At 55.8% G+C, this 19171-nt stretch overlaps 6 protein-coding genes across 6 annotated transcripts in view; 2 read left to right on the plus strand and 4 right to left on the minus strand.

Annotated features, from left to right (window-relative positions):
* The window catches only part of VDBG_06062 (inorganic phosphate transporter PHO84), a gene marked incomplete at both ends in the record, with an annotated part of 2110 nt that extends 1558 nt beyond the window's left edge, over positions 1-552 (minus strand). The window contains one exon of the mRNA XM_003003574.1: positions 129-552. Within this exon, the coding sequence (XP_003003620.1) occupies positions 129-552 (424 nt within the window). The remainder of the gene's footprint in view (positions 1-128) is intronic.
* A 2204-nt stretch (positions 553-2756) lies between these two features.
* Positions 2757-8544, minus strand: VDBG_06063 (serine/threonine-protein kinase ppk18; the record flags this gene model as incomplete). Its single annotated transcript, XM_003003575.1, has 2 exons — positions 2757-7988; positions 8050-8544. The coding sequence occupies 2 exons, from the start codon at positions 8542-8544 to the stop codon at positions 2757-2759; spliced, it is 5727 nt and encodes a 1908-aa protein (XP_003003621.1).
* A 2137-nt stretch (positions 8545-10681) lies between these two features.
* Positions 10682-11114, minus strand: VDBG_06064 (predicted protein; the record flags this gene model as incomplete). The annotated part of the gene is made up of 2 exons (XM_003003576.1): positions 10682-10826; positions 10891-11114. 2 exons carry the CDS (start codon positions 11112-11114, stop codon positions 10682-10684), a joined length of 369 nt encoding a protein of 122 aa, XP_003003622.1.
* Positions 11115-11624: 510 nt separating this feature from the next.
* On the plus strand, positions 11625-11865 carry VDBG_06065 (hypothetical protein; the record flags this gene model as incomplete). Its single annotated transcript, XM_003003577.1, has 2 exons — positions 11625-11636; positions 11782-11865. 2 exons carry the CDS (start codon positions 11625-11627, stop codon positions 11863-11865), a joined length of 96 nt encoding a protein of 31 aa, XP_003003623.1.
* Positions 11866-14682: 2817 nt separating this feature from the next.
* Positions 14683-16440, minus strand: VDBG_06066 (predicted protein; the record flags this gene model as incomplete). The annotated part of the gene is made up of 1 exon (XM_003003578.1): positions 14683-16440. The coding sequence occupies one exon, from the start codon at positions 16438-16440 to the stop codon at positions 14683-14685; it is 1758 nt and encodes a 585-aa protein (XP_003003624.1).
* A 1465-nt stretch (positions 16441-17905) lies between these two features.
* Positions 17906-18951, plus strand: VDBG_06067 (peroxisomal multifunctional enzyme; the record flags this gene model as incomplete). Its single annotated transcript, XM_003003579.1, has 3 exons — positions 17906-18025; positions 18091-18139; positions 18194-18951. 3 exons carry the CDS (start codon positions 17906-17908, stop codon positions 18949-18951), a joined length of 927 nt encoding a protein of 308 aa, XP_003003625.1.
* Positions 18952-19171: the final 220 nt, after the last annotated feature.

Here is a 19171-nt window from a genome sequence, read left to right on the forward strand (position 1 = left end):
GAAAGGACCTCGAATCAGAAGGGGATCCAACTTACACCAACGACGACCTGACCGATCATGATGCCGACAATCTCGAGATAGGTGACCCGAGGCGACCCAGTTGCTGGCGCACGCCGTTCCAGACGAACCCCAGCACTCGGGCCACACGGCGTGGAAGAGCGGCTCCAAGTTTCCAATGGAGAACAGGACGTAACCCTCAAGACCGAGACCGGCGCCGGGCAGGATGGCATTCCGGAAGTACCAGCCCATGGGCGAGAGGGGATCTTTCTTCATCATTTGGCCGGTGGCTTTGAGCTCGCGGGCGGCCTCCTCGCGATCGACCTTGGTCACGAAAGTGATGCGCTGACGGAGGGGCAAATCGGCCCAGTAGACGCCCTCGGGCGTGTACGAGTCATCTGGGCGGGTGATGTGGGCGAAGATGCGGCGCTCGTGTTCGGTGGTGTGCTCGCGAGGGAAGTCATCGTGTTCGTCACCCGTCTCAGGGCCGTGGGGGACGGGGATCTCGCCGATACGAGGATCGTGGTGTTCGTGGTGGCGGAGGAGTTCAGCCATGGCGGGCTGCCCGTGTGGTGGACGTTGGCTGTGGGCCTGGAGAACCGTTTCGACGTTGCAACGGTGGGTGCTAGGTTGTTGCAAGGACGAGGATGGTGAAGAAGAAGAGGGAAAAGTAATAGCGTCGATGGCTTGCAGAAGCCAGGGAGCACTACAAACGAGGAGGCAACGGTTGAGGGAGGGAGTCGCGAGAGGGGAGGGGGGAAGAGCGTGAGGGAAGAAGGGAGTAGACACCCGAGAGCAGAGGGCAGGATCAAAGGGTGACTTAACCTTCTTGAGATGTTCCTGAGGGAAGGAAAAGTCGCTTTCAGCAGCCAGCTCCTACTTTTCCAGCTTTGACATGATTTTATGACCCTTTGGGCCCAGACAGTCCACCCCCGCCGCCATCAGAGGGGCGCGCGCGCGCCATCTGGCCATCTCCCCACTCTCTCTCATGGATCTAGGAAGGTGGGTGGGCAAAAAAAATAGAATAGAGATGGCCAGCCCGTCCAGGGTCCATCCGGCACCTCTGCTCCAGAGATACACACACACACACACACACCCAAGAACTAGCCTGAGCGAACAGCCGACCAGACGGCCGGGGACGTGTAGATTGAGCACGCTGTCGCGGTAGTGGACCGGCGATTGGCAGACGATGACCCAGGTTGAGAGACAAGGCTACCTGACCCTGGATTAGCACTGTTGGTGCTGCACAAAACCGGCTGACGAGTTTGGGTAGGGACCAGTCGGCAGCGCGGCGAGTAAGGACCTTCACTTGAGGCCGGCGATCCCCACTTGGGCGAACGAACCGACCCCCGCTTACCGCGTGAAATCAAGGGACGGGTGAAGAAAAAAAAAAAAGGCAGGACACTTCCTCAGCGCCAGAGACATTGGCAAGCAAAGAAGGGGACCACCATTCCATCTCCCAATTGAGTTCCTCGTACGTCACTCCGCCCCGCCGCCGCTCGCTGGTCGCGTGCCGTCTTTCCCAGAACAATCCACACAGCATCCCAGATCCCACCCTCGTGCGTCCTGGCCCCTCCCCCATCGGCCGAGAGCGACGTCGACTCAAGCTTTTATCTCCGGCTGCAGAGGTCACCAGATTGGCCAATCATGTTGGCGAAACAAGAAACGTGCTCGATCCATTGCCTGTGAATGAACCCGCTCCATCCGCCTTGCATCTCGTCGTCGACTTTCTTCGGCCCAAACACTACGAAAAGGGGGCAAAAACGCGTCGACAGAGGACGCCGAATCTGCCATGCAGCTTTCTATTCTGCTCCCACCCACATGCCAAGAAGGCCAAGCCGGGAATCCGCATGACGCCTTGGCATTGACAGGGCGCTGCCGATCAGGGCTGACGCCCCCCCCCCCCCATCTCGGGATGAGGCCGTGCTGTGCCACACCATCTGTATTCACTAGCCACATTCGCTCTACTCTGCGCGCTGCTGCCCTTCCACCACGCGCGTCAGCAGCATTCAATTCGCCGACATCATCAGCATTGAGTCAAAAGGGGTTCAATTTTGTGACTCGTTTACGCCATTTCTTTCCGTGCACCGTGGAATAATCAGCACGTGGCCCCCCAAGAAACCTTGCTGGCACTACTTCCCCTTGTCCCAGCTGTCTGACGATGACCCAACCTTTGGCCGGATCAAACCGCCTGCGCCTGCGTTCCTCTTTCTCCCAAGTATACACAAAGAACAAATGAAATCCCTAAGAACGACCGAGTGCGGTCTTGTTGAAGATATGTGTTGTGTTGTTGTTTGCTAGAGTACGAGTGTCCATAACGAATGATGTGTAGAGAAATCGTACTCGAGAGTGGCGCTTGATTGTTGGCTTCCAGAGTCGAAGGTTTTTTTTTTCGGTGACATCTCGACGTTGCTTGGCCTGGATCGCAAATATCGAACGGAAAGAAGAGAAGAGAGGGTGAGACAGAGAAATGAACGAGATAAAAAGATGAAGAGACTTGAAAAGAAGCAGAACGATCCTCCCCTCACCCGTCTCAGAGAACGCCTTTCACATGTCGTTCTCGCGGGGCCACAAACCATACGAGCTGAGTGCAGTCTGCCTCGCGCCAGTTCGTCTGCCCACCCCTAAACGCCTCGCTTGGAAACATGGAAATAAGGAAAATAAAACAAAAGAAAACCAAGTGTACAGATTCAGCAGTCTGTTCGCCAGAGCTGCCCTCACGCAGTCAACCGGTGCCCGCTCGCCATTCGACATGATTTTTATCCCATGAGTGGTCCCGTCTTTTCCGTCGGCCGTGGCGTTGGCTCGCCTTCTTCTCCGCTGGACCCACGTTGCACAGCGTTTGGCCGCGGCGTCTCGTCAATCCCAAGCGGCGTAGTGCTACCCGCCAACCCCGCCGTGTTGGGTGGCGTTGTCTGCGACGTCAAATCCGGCACCGCGTCGAGCGGCGGAGCTCCCAATTCCTTGGATGGTGTTACCACCTGTGTGATTGGTTCTGGGAGACTCTCTGACCCCAGCGCAACGCTATCGTGGCTGTCGGCGCGCATCATCTCTATTCCAAGCTTCGAACTCGGTAGCAGCGGCTTCACCCGGAAGGGCTTACTTTCGCGCGCAAGACCCAGTTCGTCATCTTCATCGTCTGCCGAATCGGTGCCTTCAGTTGTGCGTTTATCGACTCCCTCCTTTTTGACCCTTGGCTTCTCGCCCAGTCGTTGCGAAGGCACAGGCTTCAAGGATTGTTCGATTTGAGCGGGTGCCGAATGCTGCGTGAGCAAGTGCGGATGAGTCTTGTGAGACTCATTGGCTGTGAGGAGCTCCTCTTCGCGAATGCCCAGGCCCCCGCCATCCCATTCACCTGTAGCCTTGCGACTGATGACGACGGGGACCTCATCAGTGGTCACCGACTCCGAGTCTCCAAACATACTGGAACTGATCGAGTCTTCCCGGCTTGAGGTGACCACACTGCTGCCCGGTTGACCTGCGAACAGGGACGAGCTTGATGTTGGGCTGTCGTCGAAGCGCGAGTTGGCTCTGCGCAGGCCCGATGGTGCAGGGTGAGGCAGGAGTAGAGGTTGGCTCAGCCCTGGTGACTGGGGCTTCCATCGGCAAAGATTCTTCAGCACCTCCGACAGTTTCGAGCTTGAAATCGGCTTCTCGATCAGCGAGTCGAAATAGTGCGGCGCCTGCAACTCCTTCAAATATGCTGTGATTGCAACAATCGGGGTATGCGAGTTCGTGTTCTTCGTCTCTCGAATCATACGTGCAACATCGGCACCGTTGATTTGTGGCAACCGGTACTCGAGGAAGATGATGTCAAACTTGATATCACTCATCGAGTAGCGTACTGCTTCAGATCCGTTAGAGACTGAAATGGTGCGACAACGCAGCTTTTCCAAGAGTTTCTCCATGACCATGCGTGAGACTGGGTGATCTTCACAAATCAGCACGTCCAGTGGCCTGAACATCGGGCCGTCATCAAAGGCAATCTGTGAGAGACGACGGGAACTTTGCCTTCGGCGCTGTACACGCAACAGAGCACTGTGCTTTTCACCCTCGTTGTCGGAGGATGACGGTGACATGTCGAAGACTTGACTACGCCTGTTGCGATGGTGTGAGAGCACGTCGGAGGTGATCGGACTGCCCTCCTGCGATTGAGAACCAACGGTCAAGGAGCGGGATCGTCCAGTAGATGAAGAGCTCAATTGTCTCGGCGTTGCCATCAACTTTTGCGGTGACAATGCCAATGGGGGAGGCGCCTGGCCCCGACCCTTTACAGGTGACGCTGATAAAGATGTTGCAGCCTTCTGCAGGCTTGGAGGCACCCTGGGGATGTCGATCGCCCCGTTGGACTGAGGTGAGGTGATCGATTGCTGCGAGAGGCCGGAGGATGTACTCGATGCCTTGCGTCGTCCTTCCCCTTGTTGTCCAGTCACAAAGGACACCAACAGCGGCGAGGATGGCTGAGACGCTCGGCTGGGCGACGAGTTGGCCACGCTCAGTCCAGAGGGCGATTGTGGCCTGGCTTTGGCGTTCGAAATTGTTCTCTGCACAGGCATTGACATGACTGGGCTGCCCTCCAGGCCTGTCGAACCTCCGGGTGAGGTGACGCTACCCCCCGGGCTAGTAGAGGGTTTGTTTTGCGAGGCCAAGGCTTCAGCGCGCAGCTTCTGGATGACGTCCTTGTTGGCCTTCTCCAAAACCGGCAAGTTCTTGAAGGCGAACGAGCCGAAATCGTCCGCCACAACCGGTTCGCTGAGGCGTCGAGTCTTCAGATCTCGAACGTGGGGTGGGATGTGAAGGGGCATAAGCCCACGTTTTATCGAGTTAACCTGTGATCGCACACGGGATAGCGCATCGTGAGGACGATCAGGATAGTCCGATCCTGCTGCAGACGAAGGCGGAGAGGTTTGATCCTCCATCTCCTCTGCAAATGACTGCAAAACCGCACCGCGAGCGTCGAAATACTCCGTGTCTTCTGGATCCTCAGTTTGTGGCACGAACTGAGCCTCATCCTCAACCAAGGTGTCCCAGTTGATGCCGTTGAACCAAGGGTGGCTCCGGATCTCCTCACCACCGGACTGAAATTTGTCCTCCAAATTAGATCCAAGTCTCTTGGATGGCTCCATACAGAGCAGCTTGTTAATAAGATCCTTAGCCTCGTCCGATATCTCGCATTCCGTCTCGTCTGGCCATTGTATTTTGCGTGCCAGGATATTCTCAAACACGTGCTCAGCCTCACCAGCGTGGAAGGGCGGGAATCCGTACATGAATTCGAACATGATGCAGCCGACCGACCACCAGTCACTTGTTTCGTCTTGCTTCTCTCCGTTGATCGTCTCAGGCGCAAGATAATCAGGCGTGCCGACGAAACGCCTGTTAGTGTCCTCTGGATCAAACAAGGCCATGGGAGGGGGCATCATGCTGTTTTGCGGAGGTGTGCTCTTCTTCAAGGTATCCAGATTTGACTGGGATTGAGATTGTAGGCTTGACTGCTTTGGAAAGGAGTTTGCCTCGGGGAAGCTTGCAGCGTTGCTGTCTGGCCGGGTATCCACCGGCGATTTGGCATACGGCATGATAGCGCTACTTGACTCCGCATCATTGAGTGAGAATGATTGCAGCATGTTCGCGAGAGCCTCGCTGCCGCCACTGTCGCTTCGATGACTGGATACCCGGCGTGTTTCTTGCTGTGGGTTGCCGAGGCTGAAATACGATGGTTGGCCGAGGCCGAGACTGGCTCCCACGTCAGGTGTGGACTGGGGGGTCAGGTTAGGCGACGGCGAGTTCCCGTGAAGGTCCAGTGAAGTCGAGCGAGAGGAGGCCATGGAAGCCGAGCGAGCAAATGGGCCCTGCTTCAAGAGGTCCGGGGTGGGGTCGCTGTTTTCGTTGTTGAGGGCTCGCTTCTGCCTGCCTACGAGACCCATACGCGAAAGGCCAAAATCAGTCAGCTTGAGGTGGCCTTTCTGGTCAATGAGTAGGTTGTCAGGCTTCAAATCGCGATGAATGATGTCTCGACTGTGGAGATGCTCTACGCCAAGTATGACCTCGCCCAAGTATTTCTTGGCCCAGTCCTCAGGCAAACCTCCAAGAACCTTGATCAAAGAGGCACAGTCTCCGCCGTTGAGATATTCCATCACCAGGTAGAGATAGTCTTTGCTTGAAAATGTCCAGTAGAGCTTGGCAACGAATTCGCTCTGCCCTTGCCACATGAGAATTGCGCGCTCGGCCTTGACATTTCCGACTTGATTCTTGGCAACCATGTCTGCTTTTTTGAGCACCTTAATGGCAAAGTATTCGCCAGTCGACTTCTTCTTTGATAGATACACGCTTCCAAACGCGCCTTTGCTGATGGGCTTGATGATCTCGAAATCCTTGATGGAGGGCGGCGCTGGTCGGGCTTGGGGAGGGGGGTTGTGAGCTCCCAAGCGAGGTGATGGAGGAGGCTTCATGGCAAATTCAGACATGGCGGCAGATGACTGACGTCGATGGTGGTGAATTGCGGCCACGGCCGGGGAGGAGAATTCGCTGCCCGGCATCATGGGGGATGCCTCGGGAGAAGCAATGCCATCATGTCCAAACACGAAGTTCCGAGGTTTGTTGATACGGAGTGGCGATGACGGCTGCGTTGCGCGCGAGGGAGACTCCTGTCGTCGAGGTGAGGAGGTTCCTGGAAGGATGAGGCTTCGACGATGATGCTGACGCGAGCTTGCTGCACGGCGAAGGTCGCCGAATTCGGATATGGGCGAGTCTGTCCGCGGTGCTTGCCGCGATGCCAGCGACGAAGATCGGATGCTGCCGTCACTATCGCCAGTATCGCTCTCAAACATGATAGAGCCGCGTCTCGAGTCACGAGCTGTAGCCTTGTTGGCTAGACTGCCAAAGTTGGATTTGGGTGTAGGACACTCCTTGGGGCTGCTCGATCTTGTAGAACCCACAAATGACACTGGCCGAGTGTAGTCGGCATTCTCGCCGAGCGATACCTGTTGAAGCGCAGCGGCCAGCGCAGACGTGTTGTCTGTGGGGTCCTGCTGGAAGAATGATGGCTCTTCGAAGGCAGGTGTGATCTCCTGGTCTTCTTCCTCCGCTTCGTCCTCCGTGGAATCGCTCAGACGTCCAGAGGCGATACGAGCTGCCTTCCGCATGGCCTCATCAATGCAATCCTGCACAATGACGGCGAATTCGACCCTGATGCGTTCAGCATACTCGATGATTTTCCGGTGCCGAAACACAGCTTCAACTTTTGCCTTGGCAGCCTTTTCCGTGTCGGCGCAAAGCAGAGCCAACCCTGTCTCCTGTTCCAGTGTGTTTGTGCTCGGCGACTGCCAGTGCATGACCTGGGAGATGCGCGATTCGGATTGCGGTGATTGCGTTCGGAGCTCCCCAGGTGCATGCGAGGATGACTCCTTGATGGCTGGCGTGCTTACTTCTATGGCAGTGTCACAAAGGTCCACCAAGAGTTCCACAATTCTGGCCTGTGGACGGCGGATGGCAAACGAGCGAGCCCTGGCATGACCAAAGCCGCCCGTGCCAGACCGGTCTCTTGACTGAGACACCGATGTGCCCGGCGACGACTGGCTCGAAGGAGGTGGTCCGATGGCTAGGCCCTTGTACTCGGCGAGGGGAAGCGACGGTTGTTCACCTGTCAAGGAGCGACTCTTCCTAGCCTCCAATGCGTCGAGGACCTTGACGATGGCATGTCGATGTTCTGTGAGGTTCTCCTGAGCCATTTGTACGTCCATCTCGGCCCTGTGCTCCTGCAAACACAGGTCGGTGTGCTTCTCGAACCACCAGGGCGAGATTTGACGTTCGCATATGCGACACAAGACTGGCAGTGGTGGCGGGTGGTTCTCGGGATCTTCTACGCCAGACTCGGCGAGCTGGGTCAGGTAGCTGGCGAGGACCTCAGCCCCGGATCCCAAGCTGTCGACAATGACGGCAGGTAGGTCAATTTGGATTTCGCGGGGCGCGATCCAGGGTCGAATCATCCACATAGTCTAGACGGAAGCGGTGCATCAGTAAAAGCGTTGCCACGAATGCAAGGGGTCATGGTCTCACATGGCTCTCTCCTCCCGACACCACGTCGTACACCATAATGCCTTGGGCCTCCAGCTCAATGGCGTGTGCGGGGGGCTCTTCAGGCGAGCCTTGAGGATCTTGGAGGTCATCGAGCGACAACAGTCGCGAAAGGGGGCCTGCATGAACGGCGAAGCGTACCCTTTGGCTGCGTGAGTCGTCGGATCTCATGGCCTCAGCAACGTCTGAGAAAACACTCTTGTTGTCACCAAGAATCAGGTCGCTGATGCTTGTGCCCGGAACAGAGGTTGCCGTGGTCCCGATGACCTCAGACCACGAGGGACTGACCCATCGTATGGTGCCGTCGAGGTTGAGGTCCATGATGACATTGAGAGTCTGCTCGGCAGCCTCCCGAAGCTCCTCTCGTTCCTCTCTAATGTCTTCGGAAAACGTCCGCTCCATGACCCCAGCCGACTGTGCTCGGAGAGAGGTCACAGCTGGCGGGGCCAACATGTTGCTGGCATCTTTGCTGTCCATTGTTGAGGGTGGCCAGGTTTATTTTCCAGGGTCGTCGATACCATTGGCCGGGTCGTACCTTCTCGGCACTTCAAGGCGAAGTCACAAAAGCAGCTTCGACTTGATAGCGTGTTCGATGGTATACAGTCGGGACGCGTCAGAGGCGAGCTCTGGAGTCGTCCAGTGGTTCACCCGTTCCGACGGGGATGTTGTAGCCAGAAGTCTGGCAGGCGGCCAGAACTACAGGTTGGCAAGACCCCCCGACATATCGATGAACGGAGGGAAGTGGTCTGGCTCGAACGGGCGAGATTCTTGGACCTCACCGTGGACGACGAGGCGCGGGCTCGGGGCTCGGGCGATGGGTTGTGCGTGATCGGGAGTAGGCAGGTCGGAGATCAGCCGTCGTTGGCGCGCTGCAGGTGGACAAGGAGAAAGTTGTTTCTGCCTCAGTAACCGCACGACAGCAGGGATCCGAGACAGAAGAGAGTCGCTGACCGGTGGGCTCGCAGCAACAGTCGGCAAAAAGAAAAGAAAAAGGAAAGAATCGACGTCCTTCGGAGGGCGGGACAAGGTGTGCGGATCCGAAGTGAAGAAGAGAAGAACCGTGCAATGCGTGACGAGGAGTAGCCGTGCCGTTGACTCAATTCCTGTCTAGCCGATTGATTGACTTGGCAGAGGCGGACGAAATAGAGGCGGCAAGGCACAGACTCTGAAGGGACGACTGAAGGGGTGTGGATGCTTTCTCAGGCCTGGAAAGAGGGCGAAGAGAAAGTTCACGTCAGGGTTGTTGACTGCCTCTTGAATCCAGGCAAGTTGGATTGGACGGGGCGGAAGGCACACAACAGGTGGTGGGCAGAACACCACTGAAGCATGGGGTAGGTGGGTTCACTTGCGCTTGCACCCGTATTGTGAGGTAGGCAATTCGGGTCTATCATCAACAACCAGCACCCAGCAGCTAGCATCTAGCACCACCACCACCACCATCCTTGGCTGGAGGCCGGGACGAAACGGTAGCGCTGGCACTCACTGGTGCTCGTTTTGCCTTACGTTAGGTGCCCACCTCATTCAGTCACCCCCCATCACAGTGCCTGTGGTGGGAAGCCGCCTGTTGGCGCTGTCTACAGTGTGAGCAGCCGCGGTATGAGCGGGGAAGGAGCATATTTCCCACCCAATGACAAGACGGAGGCTGCTGGGACACCTGGTAGCGGTACATGCATGACACGCCCATCTCTTATGCAATCCTCCGTACCCATACCAGATGCAGCTTAGTCGCTGCGCCTTTGCCTGGATCGCTACCATGCAAGGGGATAGAGATGGGCAGACTGTGCCAGTCCCCCCAGTCGACCCATTTTCTCCTCGCACGGAGGTTGTGTTGTTTATTATCTACCCATCGTCGAATGTTTGCATACATGTACAAGAGGCAAAAGCTCAAGAGCACTGCGCAGTCTGTGTGAAACCGTAGAAACGGTAGAAACGGGTCTGGGATGCAAAGGACCTGAGCCACTGATTTTGCTTTGTTTCGCTTTGCTTTCCCTTCTGCTGACAGGCAAGTCGCATGTGGGATCTAGTCTGCGTCAAGCACCTCAAAGAAGGTCCGTGAAGGAAACAGACAAAAGGAAGGAAAACGCCCAGGGTGCAGGGCAAACAATCTCCGTCCCTCGTGTCCCTTCCGCGAAAAGGCACCATATTGACTTGGACGCCAGGCAGGTTCGTGCTCGCAAGATATCGTGTGTCTCTCTGTTTCTCCCTCCACGTCACCCCCAACCCAGATCACTGTGTCGTGAACTTCATGTGGATATGTCTTGGATGGCAGCTTATCCCCTCTCTTCGCCTGTCCCGTCGCCAGCCACACACACACACCCACCCAACTCCAGAAGACCATGCCAATCGAAACTCTGGGCAGCATCCGACCCTCACAAAATTCTGGTCAGAAAGTTCACCATCGCATGGCAAAGCCTCCCACCCCCAAGAGCCCCTTGGGAGAATCTGCAAGACCGATAGTACTCTGCGAGTTGCCATCGGTCTGTCAGAGACGCCTCGGGACAGATCGACCACCAAAGCATCGATTCCTTCGCCCCGCCATCGTACACCACCCCCATCCGTGGCCTCTCGCCTTTCTCATGCTGCCGTCACTGTAGACATTGGACGCATCCTCAGATTATCGAGACCACCCCCCAGAAAAACACCCCCAAAAGGTCGAAAAGGACCCTCCATCGTCTCGCTGACTACTAGCTGCGCCGGCAGAGCCGTCGCTGCCAACGCAATCCTGGCCAGGCGGCATCCTTCTGCTGCATGCCGAAGCCCTCTAGCCCCAAAGTTTACGTCAGGTAGTAGTGATTTCTCAACCCCTTCGCCGTGTCGACGAACCCGAGCGTAGACCTCGACACCCTATCGTACATGTAGCTTGCCTTGCCATTTTTACTCTCCCACTTGTTCCCGCTTGTCGTAGGGGGGGACATCTCATTCGACAGCGCCGCTCTGCCCATGAGCACCAAGCCGATGTACATGCACGCGTTGAGAGTTTGTAGCACGTTCTGCAAGCGTACTGGTGTCGTAGGTTCTTGTGCATGTGTCTGTGTGTGAGTGTGCATGTTTGTTCCCGCTCGAGTACCTGATCTAAGTAGGTACCCAAGCACCCTCTTTACAACCTCTCCCCCGCACATCACCATCACGGCACCGCGGCATCTTCCATCAGACCCCAATACCCATCAATTGTCGGATGCGGGTTCCTGTACACTGTCATCTGGTTTCGATGTGCTCGTGACGCATGCCTCTCTTTGCTTCGGTTCACTTCCATCATGACGCGGCAAACCCGGACACAAATGTACGGAGCCACATAGTTTGATTCATCCGCCATGGTCATCACACAGTCGCCGCCTGTCATACTTGCTCACCTGCAACATCCATCGGCAGCCATCCAGCACGTCCGTCTCGCATTTGCACCTACAATAGGTGCGCCGTCCCATTGTCAAGGATATGGCTTGTTCGGATCAGGGAAACGCAACCCGCCTCAGCGATATCGGGTCGCCAAGTCATCATTTGGGGGGGGGGGGCTCGATCGCCAACCAATGTAGTAATAGCCGCCGAGCACAGGCCAGGTCATGTCGGGGAAGGTAGGTGAGTGAAGTGCGAGATGTGAGGTGCGCTCAAGAAAGCCAGCCATTCATGGCATCACAGCCACTCCTGACTTCATGTGAATGCGACCTACCTCCCTATCCCGGGTTCCACCACTGATACCACAGGGTCGAAGGACTACAGTTGTGTTTCGTCAAGATGACAGTCTTCCAAGTTTATCTTTTGTCGCTGGCTGTGCCACAACTCCGTTTTCACGACAAACCTTGACAAATAGAAGAGAAGAGCGCCGCCGATGACAAAAGATCACAAACAGCAATGCTCATGCTCCGCCATCATAGGGATGCGTCCTGGTGGCTCTCTGGCCGACGCAATGCAAGGAGTCAAAGGCTACGACTCTCGAGTTGCATTTCTCGGTCCTTGAAGATCGCCCACACACTTGTATCGATAGCAGATTGCAACGAGACTAACGCTGCAATGTCCTGATCATGCCATCGCGCGCTGGAAAAGCTCTGGTCTGGGGTCTCAGCTAAAAACATAGGCATCCTGTAACCCCCCTGTTCCGTGACAATTACACGACCGCAACGGCCGTTGACTATGGTGGAACGCGAGAGGCGCCGTTGCTATCACCAAAACCCAGAATCTGTCAGCCCATCGAAAAAACATGCTCCGCCCGCTGTTGCAACAAGCACCCTGTAATCATCGGCGCATTCGACCTACCATGGCCCGTCACCCAGCACGTCCTCACACCACCATCTCACGAGCCGTGTTCTAGGCCACCGCTCTGCACCTCTGCCTACCATGTGTTTCTCTACGGCAACGCCATCGCATGCAGCTCGTGCATTGGCAATGGCACGCCACTGTCAGGTAAGTGAATCTTGCAAGGTTGTCTGCCAGCTACAGACGTGGCTGTCGAGGGTGTTGGTCCTTGCGACCCCATGATGTCCTCATGAATGCATCCCAGTTGCGTCTGGCCAATCGGGGAAGCTATGACGAGAGCAAAGGCTTTAGTCATTGCACCTCTGTTTGGAGCACTAAATCGACGCATCCTAGGCCGAGACGCGCGACGCAAGATCCAACCTCGCTCGCTTGTCCCCGTGCCCCGAGGGAATTGGACGCTGCCATCCTCCTTCTTGACCGCCATACCTCATGGTACCTGCGGAAAGCCGGTCTGGCTGAATGCCTGCAGCTTCGCTTCACTTTCTGCCCAGCAACCTGTGCCGCTTGGCTCGAGGGTCGACACCACACTGACCGACACGCAGTCACAACCTCGCACGGGACGTGCTTGGGGGGGGGGAGGGGGGTACTTTATCCACCGTTGATCTGTTGGCTTCCTCATCAAGAGCCTGAACCATGAAAACGAGACTCGGCAGTACCACAGCCCCCTGTGACATGGTGTCGACTACTGCGCCTGCCGACGTCTAAGGCTCAGCCGCTATGAGACTGCGGCAGCGCTAAGCTTGTTCCCCTCAGTGCTTGGGCAAGCCAGCTCCTCACCTTTCCACTTTCGTCGCCGACTCGAGTAACGTGATCGCTCCAGAACGTTGTTCGCGAGTCAACATGCACGACTCCAGACTATCCCATTGGAAACTCAATTCCCTTCTCAACTGCGGGTTGTGGGTACAGCTGACAGGCGGCGGAGAGCATGCCACAGACGAGGCGGGCAAAATCTCCTGACAGCATTTCTGCGTTTCTCCCGTCAGTACTGACCATCTGCTGCGCTCATGGTCTCGCGATTCGATCGGCTTTACCTAGACCTCCCATTTCCGTCCGTCCGGCTGATCAACTAGTTGTCAATTCAGTGCTAAATCGCCGGGCCTGTCTTGAGAGTCGCTTCCCCCCAAGATCTGCACCGTTGAGATCGGCATGCCTTCGGTCATAGAGGGTCAGGTACAATGGTGGCTGGCCCGGTTGCCCACAACATGGGAGCGTCCCCGCCGTTTCGTGTAACAGCACTGAGGCCTGACGCTGCCTCGGAGCCATGGACTGAACCAGTGATGGGCTGTCGCCCAACATCTCGTGCCAGAACTCCTCTGCTGGATCGGCTGCAAGCTTCAGGAGTTCAGGCAGACGATCACGGGATTATTCGCTCATAAACACAGAGGCCCTCGGGGGCAGTGGCACAATGGTGGTCGATCGCGACTGCGCCATGACGAACAACACAAGGAACCTCGTCACCAGGATACGTGCGAACCTACCAGACCTGCAAAAGCGAAAAGGTCAATTGGCCCGGTGTTGGGGATCTGCCTTTCCACCATTCCCCAACGTTATGCGGGGGGGGGTTCTCTCCCTGGAAGTGCAGTATATCGGATCGGCACGCCCTCTTGGAACTGGTTTTGGTACACGCAAACGGCTTCCTGCACGGTCTGAACTGCCACCAGTGATGAACAGATTTATGGTGCCTGGGTGTTCTACACCGATTTGGCCCGTCCCTTCCTGGGTGGATTCCAGCACAGCCTCTGACCATGAATTTTTTTTGTGAGAGTAAACGTTACTGAATACTTAACTTCATGACACTTCTTTTAGCAGTAGATCTTGGGTCTGACCGCTTAGTAGCGTAGACATTGTCAGTTTACGATCTGCGGACCAATCCTCTTTGTATATAATGGTAGAGAGACAACGGGCATGTTGAATCCTTCGCTGATCCCAGAGGGCCCTATGGAGTATGCACATTTGGCTAAGCCACGTCTTGTCATTGCCTTGTTATTCTGTCTTCTCTCTAGGGCTTGCCGCACAGTTTGAGACATCTAAGGCCGGAAAAGTAGCCAGAAGCACGCGTGCCCTACAATTGTGGTTATGCTGTGAACTTTCCAGGCAACTCTTATTCTATTTTACATAGCCTAACAAGCAGACAGAGCCGGCCTTGCCTCCCCATTCAGCCGAGAAAACAAATAGTGTATCGTAACTTGAGTGTCAAACACCAGAGGATCACGGTTCCTTTGCAGTGAGCCCACTTGACCAACGTCCAGGCCAGAAAGAAATGACATGAATCAATGCAACTGAGTTCGCGGGGGGGTGAAGCATTGCGCATGCGTTTCGTGGAATGTTCTGTAGCAAGGTTCTCACGCTGGCTTGGCCAGAGCATACCTAGTCAAGGTTCATAGCGCGCCGCCACTCAATTCTCTCCCGAACGAAGACCTCTGCATCCTTCTCCAACTGGGCCTTGAATCTCGCCTCTCTGGCTTGTTGCTCGTGAATCGAAGCTGGGCTGTAGAAAGCGATGGGGACGAGGTTGGAGGGTGCCAGCACGCGAACGAGCTCTGAGGGCTGGCTGCCCGTCGAAGGCAGCGTAGCCATGGGGCTGGTGGCAATAGTCGTAGCGGGCTTTGCGTTGGATGGAGCGATGGGGCTTTTGGTCGTGGCGGTCTGGGTCTTGCTGCCTTTAGGCCGGCCATCTTTGTTCTTGCGGACAACCTCAACGGGAGATTCGTCAGCCGGGTCAGGGTGGCGCATGGTATCGTCGGTGGAGCCGATACGTCCGATACGCATGGTGATGTCGGATCCGCCATGGGAGCGGCGATGTTCGCTGCTCTCTAGACGCCAGGTCTTTGTGCTGGCTTTCGGGTCGGGGGTTGCAGTTTTGGGTATGGCATCACGGCCGTCAGTGGCGTAGTCTGCCGAGTGAAAAATCGGGAGGTAAGGGCGGCGAGGGCCGCCTTCGTGATGCTTTACAGCACCAGGGTCGACAGGAGCCTGGATCTTGGTTCCGTGGCGAACACTCATAGGCGTTGCTTGGGCAGATGTCTGTTTATAGTGGCCTGGAAGCGGGACGGAAGAGATGGACTTGAGAGGAGTGTCAGGTCGGGGGTAATGAGCTGGAATGGGGACAGCAGTGACCCGGCGCACCTCAGGGGCAGGCTTGTCCTCCGAGTTATCATCAGCCTTCTTCTCAGTAGACCGACGGCGACTTTCACCTCTCTTGTGCTGCGAGGTGGCATTCTTGGTGCGCTTGCGTTCCTTCTTCTTCATCGTCTTCTCCCGCTTCTTCCTGGCCTTCTTCTCGGCAGTGGATTCGGCGTGCTTCTCCGAGCTCTGAAGTTGTCTGCGTGAGAAGTCTTCCTCAACGTCGCTCAAGCGATGCGCTGTGTCCTTGCTGTGTTTAGTCTTGCCACCACTGACATATTCATGGAAGTCAGTATTGTGGATTGCTTGACCGCGGCGGGACTCGGACAAACGATTCCCCTGCGCCTTCTGGATAGGAACAGGAATAGGAACAGGGCTCTCGACAGTTTTGTTTTCGCCTTGCTTGAACTTCTTTGAAGGCGGTTCATCGTCACCAACGTGCTTGCGGTTCGACTCGTCTTGGGCACGGCGCTTGACCGACGAATTCGCCTTGCTCAGAGCGGTGTCGTTGTTGATACTTCCCTCGTCATCGGAGCACGGGTCTGACGAGGACGTGTTATCATCCTCAAGTGTGGAAACCATGCGAGGGCCAAGGTGATCTTTGAAACGCGCTCGAAGCTCGAAAAGAGAGACCATGTTGTAGTGAAGTGTTTCAATGGGCTCAGCAAGCCATAGCTTCTCGGCTTCTGTGATGCGGTTGTTGAGTCTTTGCACGTGGTGACGCTCCGCGTCCTGGAGGTTGGAGGCCGCAAGGACGAGTTCAACCTGGGGCTCGCCGCCGTTCTGGCTCTTATCCTGAGCTGCCCGGGAGATCTGATGATCCATGTCGTCGCGACGGTTGATGAGAGTTTCAGTATCATATGCGAGAGCCAGACGCTCCTTCCTGAGCTTTTTGGCGTTGGCTGGAGTCTTGTCGTCGTTCAGGCCAATGCTAACATCGCCAGCCATCTTGGCATCAGGGGCCATGCGTTTGACGCCCTGAGACGATGTCACCTGAGACATGGTTGGGTCTTAGCTACTTTGGGTCTTTGAGAGTTCGTGCAATGCGAGGGAGGATTTTCAGGCCGATGATGCACAAGCTCGTGAAGTCGCCAGCTTGCAAGGAAATCAGCCGGTCGAGGAATTAAAAGGGTAGGCAGCAGCTTTTACAGACTTGGGACTGGTAGTGGTAGCACGCGTAGAGTGATGGTAGTACTCTGGCGGAAATTTGCAGAGGAGGGGATGCGAGGTGGAAGATGAGAAGAGTGAAGGCGGGTATGGGAGTTGCGTTTGTTGTGGGAACTGGAGGTGATGCAGGGCGTGGTTGGAAGAACTTTGAGCCTTGTTGCTCAACAAGCAAGTTGAAAAACAATAAAAGGCTACCATAGGATGGTGTCGTTAAAAATCGGACAAGTAAGTGACAGTTCAACGCCCCGGCAACCATGCTCCTGCCTCGCCATTTCCTACATATCCGATGTCAGACAGCTACTGGTGCCAGATTTCGGCCAGTGAGCTGTCCAGCTCATCCTGCCCCGGCCATCTACCTAAGTGTATGTACCTACAGATCAAGAAAGTATTCGTGAACGGATGGATTTGATAATTCTGCTCTGCAATTATTTGACATGCTTCTTTGGCAAACTATCCCACGATCATCTCTCTGCTCTTTCAAGACTGAGCATAACAACAACAATTGAGGAAACGTCATGATATCTGTACATTTGAATGAGAAATCTCGTCAAGACACAGAAGGGCAGCATGATGACCGATGCTGACAGAAGGCTTGACGAAGCATCTCGACCTTGACGGTGATGTAGAGGCGCCATCTTCACCACAATGAATATGATGAGCAGATGGAGTTGCCCACCTGACTAAGCAAAGGAGACTAATGTCCCCCCGCACTTGTCTCCCGTTCACTGCAGCCGCATCTGATAAGATGGTGGAGGATGTCGCCGCTTTTAATTGTAGTCCTCATCAGCAGGTGATCCTACTCTGGTATTGCGTGTCCATGTGGCCCATTTTGCGCTGAGATCTTGAGATGAAATGTATTTCAGTGAAGGCATCAGCCATGTTTCTCCGAGTTGCGTTGAGATAAGTCTTATACTTCGTCGACATCGCATCGTCAAGTTTCAACACTGATTTGTGTCCCCTTCCCTCGAAAACGATTGCGTTCTAACCGAAGAAAAGCAGCGAGACGCTAGGACAGAACAGCAAGCGGGGCCGGCCACGAAGTGGTTACCAGCACCTGGAACCTCGGCACTGTTTGGCGGGAGCTCCCCCCCAGGTGTCTTGCCTGACAACGCGGATGCCGAACCGCGACTCGGAGCTACAATAAAGACGTGATACACCCCTCTTTCTCAAGTCTGCCTCGGCTTGTCGTCAGCCATCTACATATTATCACAACCGCCACGTCTATCTGTTTGTCGGAGCGTGTGAACATACCTCCCTTTCCCAATCACCACCACACCACCTCTCCGAAGACCAGTCCACAATGAGCGGCCCCGGCGTCGGATTCGAGTATCCTCCCCAGGAGATCTCATGGCTGCAGCGCGATGTGCTGCTCTTTGCCAACACCATTGGCGCCACAGTCGATGAGCTTCACTTCCTTTACGTACGTGTGCCATCAACAGCTAGCCTTACTGTCCCTTTCGTGCCGGCAGCTAACACACCTCGTAGGAGCTTCACCCCAAGTTCGCCGTCTTCCCTACCTACTCCCTGATCCTCCGTAAGCTCCGACACCTCCGAAACATCCAGACGGCAATCTAACAAGACCCCTTAGCCTTCAAGGGCAATTCGCAGGAAACGATCGACTTCTACGCTGCGCAAAAGGCCATCGCTATTCCTGGAGTTCCCGAATTCGATGCCCGTCGCGTCGTTGACGGCCAGCGCAAGATTGAGTTCTTCAAACCCCTTCCCACATCCTCGGTCGGCCGCAAGTTCGAGGTCCGCTCCAAGGTCCTCGGCGTCTACGACAAGGGCCGTCCTGGCACTGTCATTGAGACGCAGACAGACATTGTCGACGTCAACTCGAACGAGGTCTACTCGCGCGTCGTCGGCTCGGGCTTCTACATCGGCCAGGGCAACTGGGGCGGCCCCAAGGGCCCCGCGACGGAGAACTTCCCGCCGCCCAAGGGCAAGGCGCCCGACGCCGTGCTGACGCACCAGACCAATGCCCAGTCGGCGCTTCTGTACCGCCTGAATGGTGACTACAACCCGCTGCATGCGACGCCCGAGCCCGGCAAGAAGATGGGCTTTGGCGGCGCCATCATGCACGGCCTGTACTCGTGGAACGCGACGGCGCACGACCTGCTCAAGGCACTCGGCGGCAGCGACCCCGCGAACATCAAGGAGTACCAGGCCCGCTTCGCAAGCCCCGTCATGCCCGGCGACAAGCTGTCGACGAACGTCTGGAGGACTGATGACATCCAGCATGGATGCGAAGAGATTCGCTTCGAGACCAAGGTTGAGGGCGGCAAGGTTTGCCTTATTAACGCTCGCGCGCTGTTGATGCCCGTCGGCGACCTAAGTCGAAGCTGAAAAAATGTAGCTGTGAGATTTTAATTGTATGCATGTCACGAGAAATCTGCATGATGACTGCCAGGCATGTTGCTGACCCTGTCCATTGTCGCGCTGCTGCAACTGCAATTGACTTGTCCGTGATGCCGCCTGTCGTGACGTGAGGACCACCGAGCGTGCGAGAGACCTGCGAAACGCTTCGTTAACGATACCACTCGCCCGAACTTCAGGCCTCGATTCC

The sequence above is a fragment of the Verticillium alfalfae genome, genomic scaffold (genome assembly GCF_000150825.1).
Source record: "Verticillium alfalfae VaMs.102 supercont1.7 genomic scaffold, whole genome shotgun sequence".
NCBI lineage: Eukaryota > Fungi > Ascomycota > Sordariomycetes > Glomerellales > Plectosphaerellaceae > Verticillium > Verticillium alfalfae.